Source organism: Herpailurus yagouaroundi, unplaced genomic scaffold (assembly GCF_014898765.1).
Source record: "Herpailurus yagouaroundi ecotype Mexico unplaced genomic scaffold, PumYag 191, whole genome shotgun sequence".
Lineage (NCBI taxonomy): Eukaryota > Metazoa > Chordata > Mammalia > Carnivora > Felidae > Herpailurus > Herpailurus yagouaroundi.
This window is the reverse complement of record NW_024412422.1, coordinates 52,444-69,497: the sequence shown is the minus strand read 5'-3', so window position 1 is coordinate 69,497 and position 17,054 is coordinate 52,444. Positions and strand designations below refer to the sequence as shown.

At 47.8% G+C, this 17,054-nt stretch overlaps 1 gene segment (V, D, J or C); it reads right to left on the bottom strand.

The window, feature by feature from the left end:
• Positions 1-17,054, bottom strand: part of LOC121010106 (probable non-functional immunoglobulin lambda variable 5-48) — a 41,754-nt gene that overhangs the window by 13,346 nt on the left and 11,354 nt on the right. The window contains 1 exon segment of the V gene segment in view: positions 3,684-4,000. Within this exon segment, the coding sequence occupies positions 3,684-4,000 (317 nt within the window).

The window sequence follows — 17,054 nt, the reverse complement described above, 5'->3', positions numbered from 1 at the left end:
CTTGTCAAGTGACAGAAGCAGGAAGGAGAATATGAGGGGATTCACACAGCTCTGTCTTCTGGTCATTCTCCTCCCTGGAGTTGGGCCCTGGAGACTGAAAACTACAGCAAGATCATTTCCAGTTCCCTCTGAAATCCTAACATGGAGACGGAGTCCTACCTGAAGAGCCAGATGGAGAGACTGAAGGCCTAAGCCTGAGAGATGAGGGAGCAGAGAGGAGAAAAGAAAGGAGGGTGTGGGGAGTGTTATCAGGAAGAGTCTGTAGAGTCTGGTCTAAGTTCAAGTGTAGCTGATTCAGAGAGAGGAGACTGTGTCTATGACCAGGGTTATTGTCAATATGTCAGCTGTGGATGCATCAGTAGTGACACAAGGTCACACTTTATGGAATGAGATGGTGGAACTGATGTGTGGATGAATGTTTGCTGGGTAGCATGTTCAGTTACAGATGTAGTATTTATTCCTGTTTATCATCCAGACCCCATGGGGACGTGAAGTTGGGCTGTGTTACGTCAATGTCAGTGTCTTCCTGGGATGCCCTGTGCTGTCCCGCGTTGCAGGCATAACCTGGGCATGTCTCTTTCCTCTGTTCAAGGACAGATCTTCCTGAAGTTATGTAACCCCTGCTTGTGCCTCCACATAAGTTTCTCAATGAAAAGAGGCTGAAGCTGAGGTCTGTGGATCCAGGGGTCTTACATCACTTCCTCCTTATCTGAGACGCTGTGAGTAACGATAGCCGTTCCCACTGCCGTGAGCTGTAGCACAGTAATAGTCAGCCTCGTCCTCAAGCTGCAGCCCAGACATGGGCAAAATTTCTGTATTAGTGGAGACATCTTTGGATCCAGAGATATGAGTGGAGACCCCAGGTCCCAGCTGCTTGTATGAGTCTGAGTAGTAGAACAGAAAGACCGGAGAGGGCTCCCTGCCTCCTGCTGGTACCAGAAGATGTTATAACCACCAACACTCCTGTCCCTGCTCAGGGTTCATGTGAGTCTGGCAATTGTTTCTGGAGATGCGGAGAGGGAGAGCAGCTGGGTCAGCACAGGCTGGGACAGGGAAGTATAAACACAGACACATCAGAATGAGGAGAAGGGACAGAGTATAGACACTGGAGGATGTGAGCCAGAGGATTCTGACTCAGGCTGAAGGCCAACCCTAGAGTGCTGAGGTCTGTCCTTACCTGCGCAGTGACAGAGGAGCATAGGGGACATGGGTCCAGGCCATAATGACACAGACCCTTATTAGGCCACAGGGCTGGGACTGGGCTGTCCCAGGCCTCTCTTATCTGCTACCTGTGGCCTTCTCAGAGAGGCTTCACATGCAACTGAGACCACCCCTGCCTCTCCCCCATGTGCCTTCACCATGTCTGAAGCCCTTGGAAAGGGAGCCTGCCTTATGCAGCTGTTTCCCCCATGAGTGGGCCCGGAGGAAGCAGTTCCTGGGACTACACACAGGCCCCTGTGCAGGGGACTCTGCCAGGCCCAGAGAGAACAGTCTTTCCCAGTCCCCACGGAAAGTAAAAAGCCCAGTCTTTGGGCCTACCGTCAGTGGAGGGCTGCCCAGCTGGGAGCACGTGGCCTGCAGAAACCTCTAGACACCATCTCCCAGCACCTCCCGCGGTTCTCTGGGCAAACCTCTCCTTTTTACCTGCTCCGCCCAAACCCCTCCTTCATCCACTTCCCTGATGACTGTATTTCTACCGGATGAGAGTGATCTTCCAGGGAAGGACGGAAGTGCCGTCCTGGTGAGCCTTCCCCGACTGGGCTTCCTCTGTGGACAGGGGACTAGCGGGAGGGACGTGATCAGACCTGACCAAGGGGAGCCTGTGAACCACTGTGGAGCTGAAGAAAGGACAAAGGGAGCAGACAGCAGAAGGGATCTGTCCCCGTGACAGGCTCAGAGGAGGCAAGCTGCCTCTGGGAGTAGAGTGTGAACAGGAGCTCGCCTAGGGACACACACCTTCACAGAGGAGGACACAGAGTGTGAGGATGTGAGGCCCGTCTGGAGCAGCACAGACAGGACTCAGCAAATTCAGATGAGGCTTTTGCAGGTGTGAGGACAGAGCAGGGCCTGAGCATCCAGCAGGGACCTCTATGGAGCCATCATGTGATCTCCCCTCCATGTTCCCAGAGACTTTTTATCCAGGCTTTGCCTGCCGTCAGCGCTGCTCATTAGAGATTTTGCTCTGTGGAAAGTCCTAGGACAGAATTTGTGACAGGGAGAGCTGGTTGGGGACACTGAAGGGACAGCTGTGGCACAGCACAGGACACGGAAGCGTGTGTCCCCACGTGGGACACAAGGAGGTGATTGACTGGACCTCAGGCTATGAATTTCCATCCTCAGAACAGAAAATGAGAAAATAAACCTTGAACTACATAGGATGAAACAAGTATTGAATGAAGTGACCAGAGTCTGAACAGATACCAAATTAGACATCAGTGTAGAAAGGAACAGAGGGAACAAAATTGCATTCATTGAAGAAAGGAAGCTGCTGGAAATGAGGACAGGAACAGCGGCATCACATGTCCAGCAACATGGGACTGTCACCCAGGCAAACAGGGAGATCACACTGAGGTCACCGGCCTCACAGCCACGCTGGAGTCACAAAAGCTCGGTAACATTAAATATTTAGCAGGGTCTGTGTTTTATAGCCTGTGAATATAATATAGCATCTATTTAAAGAGACTCCGATTCCGGACTTCAAGCTGGATTACAGAGCTGGAGTCATCAGGACAGTATGGTACTGGCACAGGACAGGCACAGAGATCAATGGAACAGAATAGAAAACCCAAATACATGGCCAGTTCATGTCTGACAAAGCAGGAAAGAATATCCAATGGAAAAAAGACAGTCTTTTCAACAAATGGCATGGGGTAAACTGGACAGAAACATGCGGAAGAATAGAACCGGACCACTTTCTTACACTTATTTTTCTATACAAAAATAAAATCAAAATGGATGCAAGGCCTAAATGTGAGACGGGAAACCATCAAAATCCTAGAGGAGAACACAGGCAGCAACCTTTTGACCTTGGCCTTAGCAACTTTTTACCAGAACTGCAGGGCACAAGGCAGGCCTCCCCTGGATGGGCCACACTGACATGAAGGTTATCATGAGTTAAAAAGCAGTTGATGCCCATACACTCAGGAAAAGCTCTTCATGTCTCTTCAAGTGACTGAAACATTCGGGGGGGGGGGGGGGGGGGACAGCTGCCCCAGGAAGACAGCTGGCACCACAGACAACTGAACTAGGATATGAACAAGGTGGGGCAGACGGGGACCTAGCAAAGCCTGTTTGGTCACAGTCCTCTGTGCCCCATCGTTTCCCAGGGGCCCTGCACACATTGTTTATGAAACATCTACTCTACTCTTCTTCTTCTGTCTGTGAAGTGCATTTCTTTGCATTGAACACTAGACCCCTATCTCCTTCCATGTAATTCAGAAAAACATAGATCTCATTTTGCCTGCGTGTCTTTTGACTTTCTAGGTCTATGTTGATTCCCATATGTTCACTATTAAATTTCTTGTGTGTCACTTCAACCTCCTCAAGGACAGGTCTCACCACAGAGGACTCTCCCCTATAGGATCCTCCACAGAAGCTTCTCAATAAAAGAGGCTTGGAGACAAAATCTGTGGACCCAGAGGTTTTTATCTCACTTCCTCGTTATCTGAGTCACTGTGAGTAACACTGCCATGATATGTAGCGCAGTAATAGTCAGCCTCGTCCTCAGGCTGCGGCCCAGCGATGAGCAGAAGCCCCGCATTGGCCGAGGCATCTTTGGACCCGGAGAAGCGGCTGGGGACCCCGGGGCCCTGGTGCTTATCTGAGTCTGAATAGTAGTACAGGAGATACCGGGGAGGGCTCCCTGGCTTCTGCTGGAACCAATTTATGTAGTAGCCTCCAACACTGAACCCGCTGCTCAGGGTACAGGTGAGTCTGGCTGTTGTTCCTGGAGATGCAGACAGGGAGGGCGGCTGGGTCAGCACAGGCTGGGACAGGGAGCCTGCAAACAGATAATCATGGGTGATGAAGCTAGAAATGGAAAAAAGAATTCTCAGGATTCTGAGCACAGGAATAGAGATTTGGGGGCTCCCTGTGTCCCCGGGCCTCTCCCAACCTGTGCAGTGAGACAGGAGCATGAGGAGGAGAGGAGTCCAGTCCATGGTAGCACAGCTTCTGGTCCCCACAGTGGGCTGGGCTGCCCCAAGCCTCCTTTTCTCCTCCACCCTCTGCCACAGGAGGGGCTGTCCATGCAAATGGGTCCCATCCAGTGACTGCCCAGCCCCTCCCTTGTGCTGGAACTCATCTCATACCACATACTGAGATGAATGGAGGTTGCTTTCAACCCCAGAGATAGGACTGGGAGGAAGCACCTGCTGAGGCAACACACAGGTCCCTGCTCAGGGGACTCTGCTAGGCTGGAGGAGACACAGCTGCTGAGTCGCCTCAGGTCCGCCCCCCCCCCCCCATCCCTGAGTCCCCTCAGGTCACACAGGGCCCTGCCTCCAGGCCCAGAGTCTTGAGTGAATGGCCCTCACTGAGCAACAGTGTAAGGACCACAGGGCAGTCCCACAGCTCCCCCTGCTGGTCACAGGGCACAGACTTCACGATGGCCAAAGCCCTGTGAGCCCAGCTGGTTTCTGTGACTCACCAGGTCCCTGTCTATCTCCATGCATCAGTGTCTGGCTCACAGATAGGGTTCCATCTCCTGTGTATTAAAGCCATGGGTTCTAAATACTCTCATATCGATTTATTTGTGTTTTAATCTACCATATTACCTAATTTATTTATTGTACCAGTGACACATTAAAGAAGCACGACATAGGAATGCAAACTGCACAGTAGTGCAGCCGCTCTGGAAAACAGTATGGAGGTTCCTCAGAAACTTGAAAATAGAACTGCCCTACGACCCAGCAATTGCACTACTAGGCATTGATCCATGGGATACAGGTGTGCTGTCTCGAAGGGACACATGCACCCTAATGTTTATAGCAGCACTATCAACAATAGCCAAAGTATGGAAAGAGCCCAAATGTCCATCAACAGATGAATGGATAAAGAAGATGTGGTATATATATACAATGGAGTATTACTCAGCAATCAAAAAGAATGTAATCTTGCCATTTGCAACCATGTGGATGGAATTAGAGGGTACTATGCTAAACAAAATTAGTCAGTCAGAGAAAGACAAATATCATATGATTTCACTCATATGAGGATTTTAATATACAAAACAGATGAACACAAGGGAAGGGAAGCAGAAAAATATATAAAAACAGGGAGGGGGACAAAACAGAAGAGACTCATAAATATGGAGAACAAACTAAGGGTTACTGGAGGGGTTGTGGGAGGGGGGATGGGCTAAATGGGCAAGGGGAATTAAGGAATCTACCCCTGAAATCATTGTTGCACTATATGCTAACTAACTTGGATGTAAATTAAAAAAAGATAATTTACCAAAATGTGAAGTATAAAAAGTCCAGCCAGAAATAAAAGCATTTGATGTGGTTCTGATACAGACTATTTGGTACCATGGAGACATATGTAAGACACATGAGAGAGAAAGTAGTCTTTTCCCCTAATTGTCAATGGCCTAACTGGACTAGAGCCAAGAAGAAGTAAACAGAAAGAACTAAGGCTGCCATGCTTCCAACTGGGTCAGACCTATTTGATGTTAGATCTTATTGACAAAACAAACCAACAACCCAAAATGTCTCTTCTCAGTTGCCCATTAATTTCACCTCTAGTGTAGTTTGATTAATCTTGCCACAGACAATAGTTCTAAATTTTTACTTATTAATACACTTGTGTAGCATCCTGGGCTTTGAAATTCTCCAGTGAAGGGTATCATAGAGGCGCCAGGTAACAAGAGATACAGTATAAATCTTGACTGAATGTTTCCAAGTCTAGAATTTCATGCCTTTCTTCTCCCGTCTTGTGCTCTAATCCCGCCCCTGAGAAACAAAGCACTGGGGGCACTTCATAGTGTGGTGCAGAAAATATAAATAAAACTTAAAAAAAAAATCTCTTCTTCAGTAAGTCTGCACCCACTGAAGTCATGCCAGCCTGTGAATTACAGTTTGCTGAGGCTGTAGAAATGAGGGTAAAATTGCAGGGTATCGTATCCCATGTGAAATGAAGAAATGTTTCTCCTTGTATGCATGCCATATAACAAACCAATACTCTGACCTGAAGTGATGTATTTTCTAAAATACTCTATGTTTCGCGGCCTCCGACATCTTTCATCCATATTCTTCAATCTGTTGTGCAAGTTTTATAACATTCAAGCTATGGACTGAACATGGTACCGACCACAGTTTCTGGGTGTGGTTCCAGCCTGACCCAAGAGCATATGCATTTCAAGCTTAAGAAAGAGAAACAATGTAGCAAGTTAGAATTTACTCATTTATTTTCTCCCTGGAACCTGTTACTACATTGGTTGCTAAATGTATGTTGTGGGTCTTACAGACTCTGAACTTAAATGAATGATATAAAAACACGGTACCCTGAAATCTCTGCTAATGGTATCGTAAACAATTTCTTGGATTAAAAAAAAAATGAAATTGTAAAGGTGTCAATTGCAAAAAAAAAAAAAAAAAAAAAGGAAGAAGAAGCACGACAAATGGTTATATGTTCTTCAGTGAAATGCTATCAGACAATCACCCAGATCACCTAGGTCACCATGGTTTGTGCTTTATATGCTCCTGGAGGTGGTCTCCTGTGCTCAAAATTTGACCCTTGGCCACCTCCTCCCTGTCGTTTTCTTACTGAGTAGCCGGAAGCACACCATGTCTGTCTCCATGTTCTGCAGTGATGAGGCTGGGACCTAGGTCCATGGGGGAGGGCCTGGATCTTGGATTTACAGGGGGACCAGTTTCTGGGGACCACTGGGGAAAGGGCTAGTGTCTGGGTCTGTGGGGGCTGGCCTGGGGCTGAAATGGGCTGAGAATCTGGATTTAGGTGAGCCTGTGGGGAGTTTGGGTCCACGGGTTCCAACCTCACACTGGGTCAGGCCAGGAGCTTGTTTCTAAGAGAGTCAGTCTGGAGACTAAGTCCATGAGGGTCAGCCTGGCACTCAGGTGGATCTGAGATTGGGCGTGAACCTGGGGCTGCAGGCCTTGGGCTAGTACTTTGGCAGGTGGGATCCTGGGTCTGATGGGGCCCTCCTGTCCCCTGGGTGTATGTAGCTAGCCTGGCATGGGAGCTAGCCGTGGTCAGTGGTTTAGAGTCTAGGTCTGTGGAAACTGGCTTCCCCATAACTGGTCTGGTCTGGAACCATGCAAGAGCCTGTGTTCACTATAGCCCAGATGGGGCTTGGTTCTGTGGGAAAGGGTGGGAAGCCTAGGACCTCAGGAACTGCTTAGGCTTCAAAGGATGCTGGGGCACAGGGGTGATCCAAGAGCCAGGGAATGTGGGAGCCAGGGTTTGTGGGGGCTGGCCTGTCCCTGGTGTGGGCAGGGCCTGTGGTCCCTGGTCAGGTCAGGTTCTCATGTAACTCTGCCTCCCAGGGGAAGGACTTTTCTCTGAGCTGGGCCCTGGGCCTGGGGAAGGGCTTATGGGCATAATGTGAAACTGTTTCCTTACCTCTTTTGTCATATTTTCATATTTGTTGTTTCACCCAGGTGCTCTACTGACTTACCTGGAACCCTTACCTATCACAGAGGTGTTTATGCATGTGGATCATTGTTCAAATTGATGTTTCTGGAAGGAGAAGAACACTGGGAACTCTTCCACACTATATTCCTACTGATGCCACTCTGCTCCCTTAATGCAATGTCAGTGCAGTGGGACATGAGGACCTTACTGTCACTGCTGTTCTGATGGATCCTGAGGGACAAGATGTTGAACTTCCTGCTACCACCACCCATTCAAGACTGTCGCCACCTCAGGGGACGGGTCACCAGATCTTAGCTGCTCATCTGCTTGTGGGACCGATGTCCCACTTAGAGGACCTGGGTTCTTGAGTTCTTTGCCTTCTCGTGGCATTGACACTGCCATTGCACACCACCCACAGTTAGGACTGGAGGCCCCCAGACCCACCAGGGCGGGGTCTGCTCGGTATGGTGCCCTCCGTGATTCCCAGGCATTTGCATGCTCTTGTCTGGGTGTCTTGTGAACAAAGAGGAGGGTTCCCACATGGACCTCTTTCATCCCAAGCTTGATGGCACACGACAGCCCAGCCACCCACTGAGGCAGCTGTGGACTCTTTTGGCCTCTACATGCTCAGGTGCCTCTCATGCTGAAGTGGATGAGGAGCCATCCTTGGCATAATGGGGGTCAGGGAAGCAGAAGGGGAGACCCAGGATTGGGGTGAGCATGGGCTCTTAACACTTTGTCCACAAGCAGCACAGGATTCCTCTCACTGTATTTGTGGCCAAAGCAAGTGACAGCAGGTGATGACTAACCACAAAGGGACAAGAGTTTAGAATCTGTCACAGAAAAACAATGACCACAGAGAAACAATCATGCAATCTGCACACACTCCTAGTTCAGAGGCCCTGTCCACACTGCCCGCCCTCCCACCCCACCCCAGGACAAGCTTGTTCAGCACAACAGATTGGTGTATTTGTTAACATATCTCAATGAACAACAGCCTGGGGATTGAAAAGAACTCAAGAGTCAGGTTCATGGGTAAATTCAGGGCATTCCTACAAACCAATATTCTACCCTGGGGAGGCTCTCTGGAGCAAGATGGAAAGAATCTCCCGGTGGTTCTCCCCCATGGGCCCACAGAGGCCCAGAGCAAGCACCACATTTGTCCCCACATTTGGTGGCTGTGGAGAACGAGCCCCCAGTTCTCTTCTACCGCAGACCATCTTGAACTCATGGGCCATCTGTTCTAGGTTTCCCACAGGTCTATTCACCATACTCCCAACCTGCTGGAATCTGTGAATGTCCCAGGAGCTCCCTGGTGGCTTTTGAGTGAGGGGTACTAGACCCACAGGGAATGGGGGTCAATCAGGCACCTGTTGCATCTCCAGAAGGTGTTTTACCTATGAGCTCCTGCAGCCTTGACCTTTTGTGTCTCTGAGTGGACCTGAGGGTGACGACCCCAATGCATGTTCAGCATCTCCTTTGTAGTCCTGTTTAGCGGGCCTTGGTCTCTCCCTGGGAGACAGAGGATTTGACACGTGTCTATAGAACAACTGAGGACAGAGAGGGGCTGTGTCATGACAGCACCTTGCCAGGCCACGGAGCCTCTGCCACCACTGTCCCCAGCATGGTTCTCAGCATCACAATCTTCATATTCATATTGGGTGCACAAGGAAGTGCAGAGAGGACAAGCCCAAGGAAGCATGAGTGCAGGTGGATCAGGGGCCTGGTGTGTGTGTGTGTGTGTGTGTGTGTGTGTGTGTGTGTGTGTGACTCAGATCTATCCTTTGAGGAGACACCTTAGCATATGAAGAGAGAGAAAGAGAATCCTCCGCTGTCCCCTGCCTGTCCCCTGTGCAGAAAGTGGGGAGCACTGGGAAGAGATGGGTGCAGGTCAGTGTGCAGCCTACCCTGAGTTCTGCACCCAGAGATCTTCAGATCTGCTGGGGCTCCCCACCCCCAGTCTCCCTCACGGCCATTCCACATTCCCGATGCAGGGGCTCCTCAGGTCCATCAAGTCCCCAATCCCTGGAGCAGCCCTACAGCTGCAGGAGTCTACGGTCAAGGTTTGAGCATCGGAGTCAATAAAACACAAACTGGAAAAATAAATAAATAAGCAATACACTTCTTTAAGAAAATACTCAAAGTTCACCAAAGAAGATACAGTGAGGGCAAATAAGTGCATGAACAGATGCTCAATATCATTTGTCATTAGGGAATGAAGTATTCCTACATATGTATTGGCAGGAAGAAACAACAAATAAAAATGAAAAATACTAAAAGAATAATTGACCAAAACATATAAAGTCTGCCTGGTAATTTCCCATCATGGTACTCATATAGAAAATGAATACTGAACCCATGTCTCAACCCGAATTCCAGTTTTTGAGAAATGAGTTGCTTTAGAAGAAAATAGCGGGGCACCTGAGTGGCTGAGTTGGTTAAGCCCTGGACTCATAGTTTTGACTTAGGTCATGATCTCCCAGTTGGTGGGTTCGAATCCTGTATCAGGCTCTGTGCAGACAGTGCAAAGCCCGCTTGGGATTCTTTCTCCCTTTCTCTCTGCCCCTACCCCATTCTCTCTCTCTCTCTCTCTCTCTCTCTCTCTCTCTCTCTCTCAAAATAAATAAATAAATAAACTCATGGGGCGCCTGGGTGGCTCAGTCGGTTGGGCGTCTGACTTCGGATCAGGTCATGATCTTACAGTCTGTGAGTTCGAGCCCCGTGTCGGGCTCTGTGCTGGCAGCTCAGAGCCGGGAGCCTGCTTCAAATTCTGTGTCTCCCTCTCTCTCTGCCCCTCCCCTGCTCATGCTTTGTCTCTCTCTGTCTCAAAAATAAATAAAAACATTAAAAAAAAGAAATTTAAAAAATATTTAAAAAATAAAATAGGGACTCAAGTATTGAAATAATAAAGACTGATTTTGGGCACTCAGCTAGCTGGCATGGTGTTGACAGTCAGCTGAACCCCAGGTGTGGATCACCACATTGTCACTTTCACCTGTTGATTATTGCAGGAGAAACCCCTTGCATGAGAATTTTAGCAACGATTACTAAGTCTCTCCTCTCTGGATGAAGCACAATTGCAGGTTCTAGGATGAGTGAACTGAACACTTTTAAAAGGAGCCCAGGGTGCATGGGTGGCTCAGTCGGTTGATCATCTAATGATCTCTCAGTTCCTGAGTTCAAGCCCCACATGGGACTCTGTGCTGACAGCGTGAAGCCTGGAGCCTGCTTCAAGTTCTGTGTCTCCCTCTCTCTGCCCCTCCTCACTCATGCTCTGTCTATCTCTCTCAAAATTAAATAAACATTTAAAAAAGTGTTAAAAAATAAAACAAATAAAAGGAGCCCAATCTTTCTTTTTTTTCCAATATATGAAATTTATTGTCAAATTGGTTTCCATACAACACCCAGTGCTCATCCCAAAAGGTGCCCTCCTCAATACCCATCACCCACCCTCCCCTCCCTCCCACCCACCATCAACCCTCAGCTTGCTGTCAGTTTTTAAGAGTCTCTTATGCTTTGTCAAGAGGATTTAATATTGCCACAAAAACAAACTGAAACATTGCTGTATTTTAATTAGAAACTAAGAGCATGCTTCAAGAAGACCTCACAAGGAGCAGGAAACTTACCCTGTGATGCAAAGTACAGCAAGGTACCTTTTAAAGAAACACACAAACACACAAAATTGATAAACACAACTTTTATTTTACAGGAAGTGGTTACTGCCCATCGAAGGGGTCCTGGGTATTCTGTGACCCTCAGGGATGGGTGGCTTGACTCTAAAGCAAAGGGGAGAAAACAAAAACAGAAAGAAACGACAACACCCTGTGTGAGTGCCTTCTGTAGAACTGCCAGGGCAGTTGCATAGTTGACGGAGAGATGGCATTTTATTTTACAAGCAGCACATTCACCCAATGCATTTTCTAAGCTCCTGGATGCTTGTGGTTCTGGGCGGGAACAAACGCTGATCTCCCATGAAATCTCTGTTATGGAGGAAGGATCCTCATTAGGTTCGGCGGTTTCCTTGACTTTCTCATTTGGAGGCAAAAGCAACCCCCGGGGGCTGGGATAAGCTGCAGGTTACAGTCTGTCTTGAAATTATACGTATGGAATCTTTCCAAAGACATATTATGATATTGGGTGCTGTTACCTGGGTGAACTTCACTGTCCATTCTACACATCTTTCACTAGTGGGAACTTACTAGTAACATTAGTGTTTCTTAGTACTGATATAGATTTTTGTTTGTTTGTTTGTTTGTTTGAACTTTTTAGAGTCTCCATGAGTATCATGTGTAAGAAAAGGAAACAGTTATAGTGGGACGCCATTTTGAACCAGAATCCCCAGGGCTTACGTTCTGGTGATATTATCAAAGGCAACAGCAGGTTTAAGTGTCTCACTTCCCCCAGGCCTGGAGCTCTGTGTGAGCATTGAGACTTTTGTCCCGCATGACCAGTAATAATCAGCCTCGTCTTCAGCCTGGAGTCCAGCGATGCTCAGAGAGGCCATGTTCCCTGATCTGGAGCCCAAGAATCTGGCTGGGACCCCCAAGGGTCTAGCAGTGCTGTTAGAGATGACAAGTTTGGGGGCGCCTCTGCCCGGGAACTTCTGGTGCCAAGATACACCTCCAGCCCCAACATTGCTGCTGCTTCCAGTGCAGGGGGTGGTGACAGTCTGATCCACAGGCTCGGACACTGCAGATGACTGAGTCAGCACACACTGGGCCCAGGACCCTGGATGTCAGGAGAGAGACACGGGGTGAGAGAGAGGGGTCAATGGACAGGGCCCATAGATGGTTCCATAGTCCTCTCATCTCCAGCCCTGATCCCAGCCTCCAGCTGCCTGTACAGTGAGCCAGCAGTGTGAGCAGGACAGGAGCCCAGGCCATGGAGGAGACCCCTGCTCAGCAGAGTGTTGTGAATGTCCCATAGTTGGGTCTGGGCTCTCTGTGTCTCTCTTATTGTCTCCAGGAGCCCAAGAGGCAGGGTGGGGTGGGAGACACTACATACAAACCAGCCGCCTCCCCCTGACTGACCAGCCCCAGCCTGAACCCTGAATCTGACCCCTGCCTAGAAAGTTCATCGTGGGAGCTGGTGGAGATAGAGCATTGGGGCCTGGCCTGGGGCTCCCCAGGAGCCTGTTGGCACCCGGATGCTAAGCCCGGGTGAGAACCAGAGCCAGGTGGCTCCCAGATGGGACAGAGCACACAGCGCTCAGAGTAAACCACAGCGCCCCCTGCTGCCCGAGGCCCAGAGTTGCCCATATGTTTGGTCTTGTCCACTGAATACTTAAAAACAGCAATAGAAGTTATGTTTTATAGAAGTTTGAAAGTCACAGAAAAACCTAGTGTAAATTACAGAGTTCCCACACGCACCAACCCCCTCATCCACCTCTGTCTTTCCCATTGTCCCCCTCCAGCACCAAGTGCGGTCACTTGTTTTGACCCATGAGCCAACATCAGCAAGTCACTGTGACCCAAAGTCTATACCTTACGACAGCAAGGCTCACTTTTGGTGTGTACATTCGAGAAGTTTAAGACACGTCCAGTGATATATGTTCATTTTGGTCTCACACAGAGAACTCCCACTGCCCTAAAACTCTTCTGTGCTCCAGCTGTGCATCCCTTCCTACCTCCAACCCCTGGCACCACTTATAATTTTATTTTCAAATAGATCTGCCTTTTCTGACAATGTTATATTCCGGGAGTCGTACAGCGTGCGGCCATTTCAGGTTGGCTTCTTTCACGTAGCAACGTGCATCTAAATGTCCTCTCTGTCTTCTCATGGCTTCATGGCGCAGATCCTTCTAGTGTTGATCGATATTCCATTGTTTGCATGCACCACAGTTTAATTATTCATCACCTAGTGAAAGGCATCCCAGCTGGCTGCTTCCAGATTTGGGCAGTTAAGAGCAAAGCCACGGTAAACGTCCTTGTGTTTTTTTTAAAATTTTGTTCATACTGTTTTCAACTCCTTTTGGTAAATACCAAGGGCCATGTTGCCGGATGTTAATGTAAGGAGATACATACTTTTAAAAGAAAACTGCCAAACTCTTTTTTGAAAGTGACTGTACTATCCTGTGTTCCCTCCAGCACTGAAAGGGAATTCCAGCTCCACATCCTGACCAGCATGTGATGCCATCTGTGTTGTTGAACTTGGCCATTCTAATACGTGTGCTACGCTATTTCATTGCTGTGTTATTTTACACTTTTCTAATGATATGTGATGTTGAACACCTTTTCTCAAGCTTATTTGCCATCTGTGTATTATCTTTATTCATATCCTTCACATTTTTAATTAGATTTTTTGTTTCTTTATTACTGAGAAAACTTCTCTTTTAAACACTTAGAGGGGTGCCTGGGTGGCTCAGTCGATTAAGTGTCTGACTTTGGCCCAGGTCATGATCTCGCAGTTTGTGAGTTCAAGCCCCTCATCGGGCTCTGGGATGACAGCTCAGAGCCTGGAGACTGCTTCAGATTCTGTGTCTCCCTCTCTGTCTGCCCAACCCCGCTTGCACTCTGTTTCTCTCAAAAATGAAATAAACATTTAAACAATTTTTAATAAAATAATTAATTAATTAATTTAAAAACTGGATATTTCCTCAAATCACCTTAAATTTGCAGTAGAAACAAATATGCGTAAAGAAGTCTGCCTCGGGGCTCCTGGACCCCTGGCTCAGTCAGTTATGCGTCAGACTCTTGATCCTGGCCCAGGTCATGATCTCAAGGTTCATGGATCAGCCGTGAGTTCTCCGGCTCTGAGCTGACAAGTGCTGAGCCTGCTTGGGATTCTCTCCCTCCTTCTTCCTCTGCCCCTACCCCGTTTGGGTGCACGTGTTCTCTCTCTCTCTCTCTCTCTCTCAATAAATAAACTTAAAAAAATAAAGAAGTCTCTGCCTCAATTTTCCTCATTATTTCAATCCTTTATTAGATGCTGATATGTGTCACAGGTATTTTGTGACTTCTCTGAAATAAAGCGAGACTTCTTCAAGCCGAGTGCTTACTCCACACATCCACACAGGTGGTGAGTATCGCTCTCCCTGCCCCTAAGTTCTCTCTCAACAACCCAGCCAGAACTTCACTGTTCATGGGATAGTCATTCTTCAGCCTACATCCCTGTATCAGATTTTCCTCATTCTTATAATTTTCCTGAGCTGCAGTCACTGAAATGGAGATTTTGTCCGCAGAGATGATGGGGCACCCTCTCAGGGTCACCAGCTGTTCAGGAGTGAGGAATGAATGGGTAATGGAACTGAGGAAGGACTTGCGCCGTGATACTGTTGCAACAAGCTCAGTCACTCCCGTGGTGAGTCTGGCGCTGCCATGCCCTTTGCGTCCCGGTGGGAGATCAGAGGGCAAACTCAGGGAGCCACGCATCAGTTAGTCATTGCAGGTAGGCTGCCTTTGGAAGAGTTAGTGAACTTGAGTGATCCCTTACCCAAGGACATAGGAGACTTGTTGGTTATTGACACAGCTACTGGGTGGGCGCCATTGTATGACGACGGTGCACGCCTCCCACTGCTCAGGTCGTCCAGCTTCATAGAGTGAGTCCTGGGAACAGCTCCTCCTGGATGCTCTTTGACCACTTTCAGTGCCGGAAGCTTCCAAGACACCGTTCAGCGGTGTGAACGACAGGCCCAGCTGCTGAAGTGTATCTCTAGGACACAAACAATGCACATAATCCTGCTCCGCTACCCATTCTAGATTTGCTACGGATTCAGTGAACCCCCGGACTTCCTCAATCCCCATACCTGAAAAGCCTGAGCCCATTCACCTTGTCTTCTTGGAGCTGTTTCGTTGGATCCCATGGAGGTCAACCACATTGTATTGACACCGCAAAGACTGACCTAGGTAACAGCACCAGGCTTCCTGATGTAATTAGCACAAGTGACATGGAAGCTGAACATGAGCAGGTGTGGGTCATAGACAGGGAAAGCAGGAGATGGATCTGGTAAGGGGAATAGAGGACAGATTATTCTATCATGTCTTAATGAAGACACTTGGACTTTGAGCTGGTGATTTTCTAGTTGTGGCAAAATATGCATAAATGTAAGCTTCTAAACTTTAATCACTTTAGCTGTACAATTCAGTGGCTCTATGCACACTCACGATACTGTGCACCACCACCACTGTCCATTTCCAGTCCTTTCATAATTCCAAACAGGAACTGTGTACCCATGGAACACACCCCCTTTTCTCCTTATCCAGGAGTGAATAGATTCTACAAACTGGGAGTTACAGAAGAATCCAGGGTTCCAGGAGCTCATGAGGATGCAGGAAGCAGCAGAAAGAAGAGAGTAACCCCCCTTGTGGCCCTTGGAAATGTGGCCAGACCCAGGTAAGAGTTCCGTTTGGTCTGTGCTTTTTATTCAGAATTACCACGTTGTTTGTTGCCCACCCTGGGCTAGAATGGCATTGTGTCTCTTGTCAGTGTGCCCAGTATCCCCATCTTTCTCTCCCAAAGTGTCTCAGGAACCGACAGTGAGAGCCCGAGAATCTTACTAGGGCGTTGGACATATGACCCATTGTTTCTTCTTGTCTGCAGCCCCTCCTCAATCCCTGTACTCTCCCCTCCAGAGACCCTGCAAGGGCCCTGCTTTCAGCCTAATTCCTCCCTGGAGGTCAAAGGGAATTGTACCAATTGATGATGGATTCTTTTTGTCCATATGCTCAGGACTCTGCGTCTATGTTAAAACATTGGAATATCCGATAATTTTCATATCTCATATTGCTCATGTTGGATCGTGCACCATGGATTTTTTAGGATTAGAAATGAGTTTGGGTCATGTGCTTTCTATTTAAAAGTTTTTGGAAGTTTTCTTGCATGTTTGTTAGCAGTCTCTCATGATGTTTTCTGCCTTGCTCTTATTTTGAGTAAAGATATTTTTTAAATTTAATTAATTAATTTAGAGTGAGCATACAAACATACAAGTAGGGGAGGGGCAGAGAGATACAGAGAGAGAGAGAGAGAGAGAGAGAGCAGGCTCCACACTGATAGACAGATGTCTTTCTCATGAACCATGAGATCATGACCTGAGCCAAAATCAAAAGTTGGACGCTTAACAGACTGAGCCACCCAGGGGTCCTGAATGAAAATATTTTATTACTGATTCAAAACTGTACGTTATATCTGATATATACATATTATATAGACACATCAATGTATTAACATAAAATATAATAAATATTATATATGCTCATCCATGCATATATACATACACACATATAGTTACATTTTTATTTTCACAACCAGATACAAAATGACTGACCATTTATGCTGAATGCCAGGAGGAAAAGTGGTAAAAATGTGTCTCACACATCCTTTCATTTGCTCCGAAAAACCTCCTTGGCCAGTGATTGATGAAGAGGGTGAAGGGCAGAAGGATCCAGGCCAGGGGGAGATTTCTCCAGAATTCAGCTGCTGAGACCTCACTTTTAGCCTCGAGATCCCTCTTCCCCAGTTTTTTA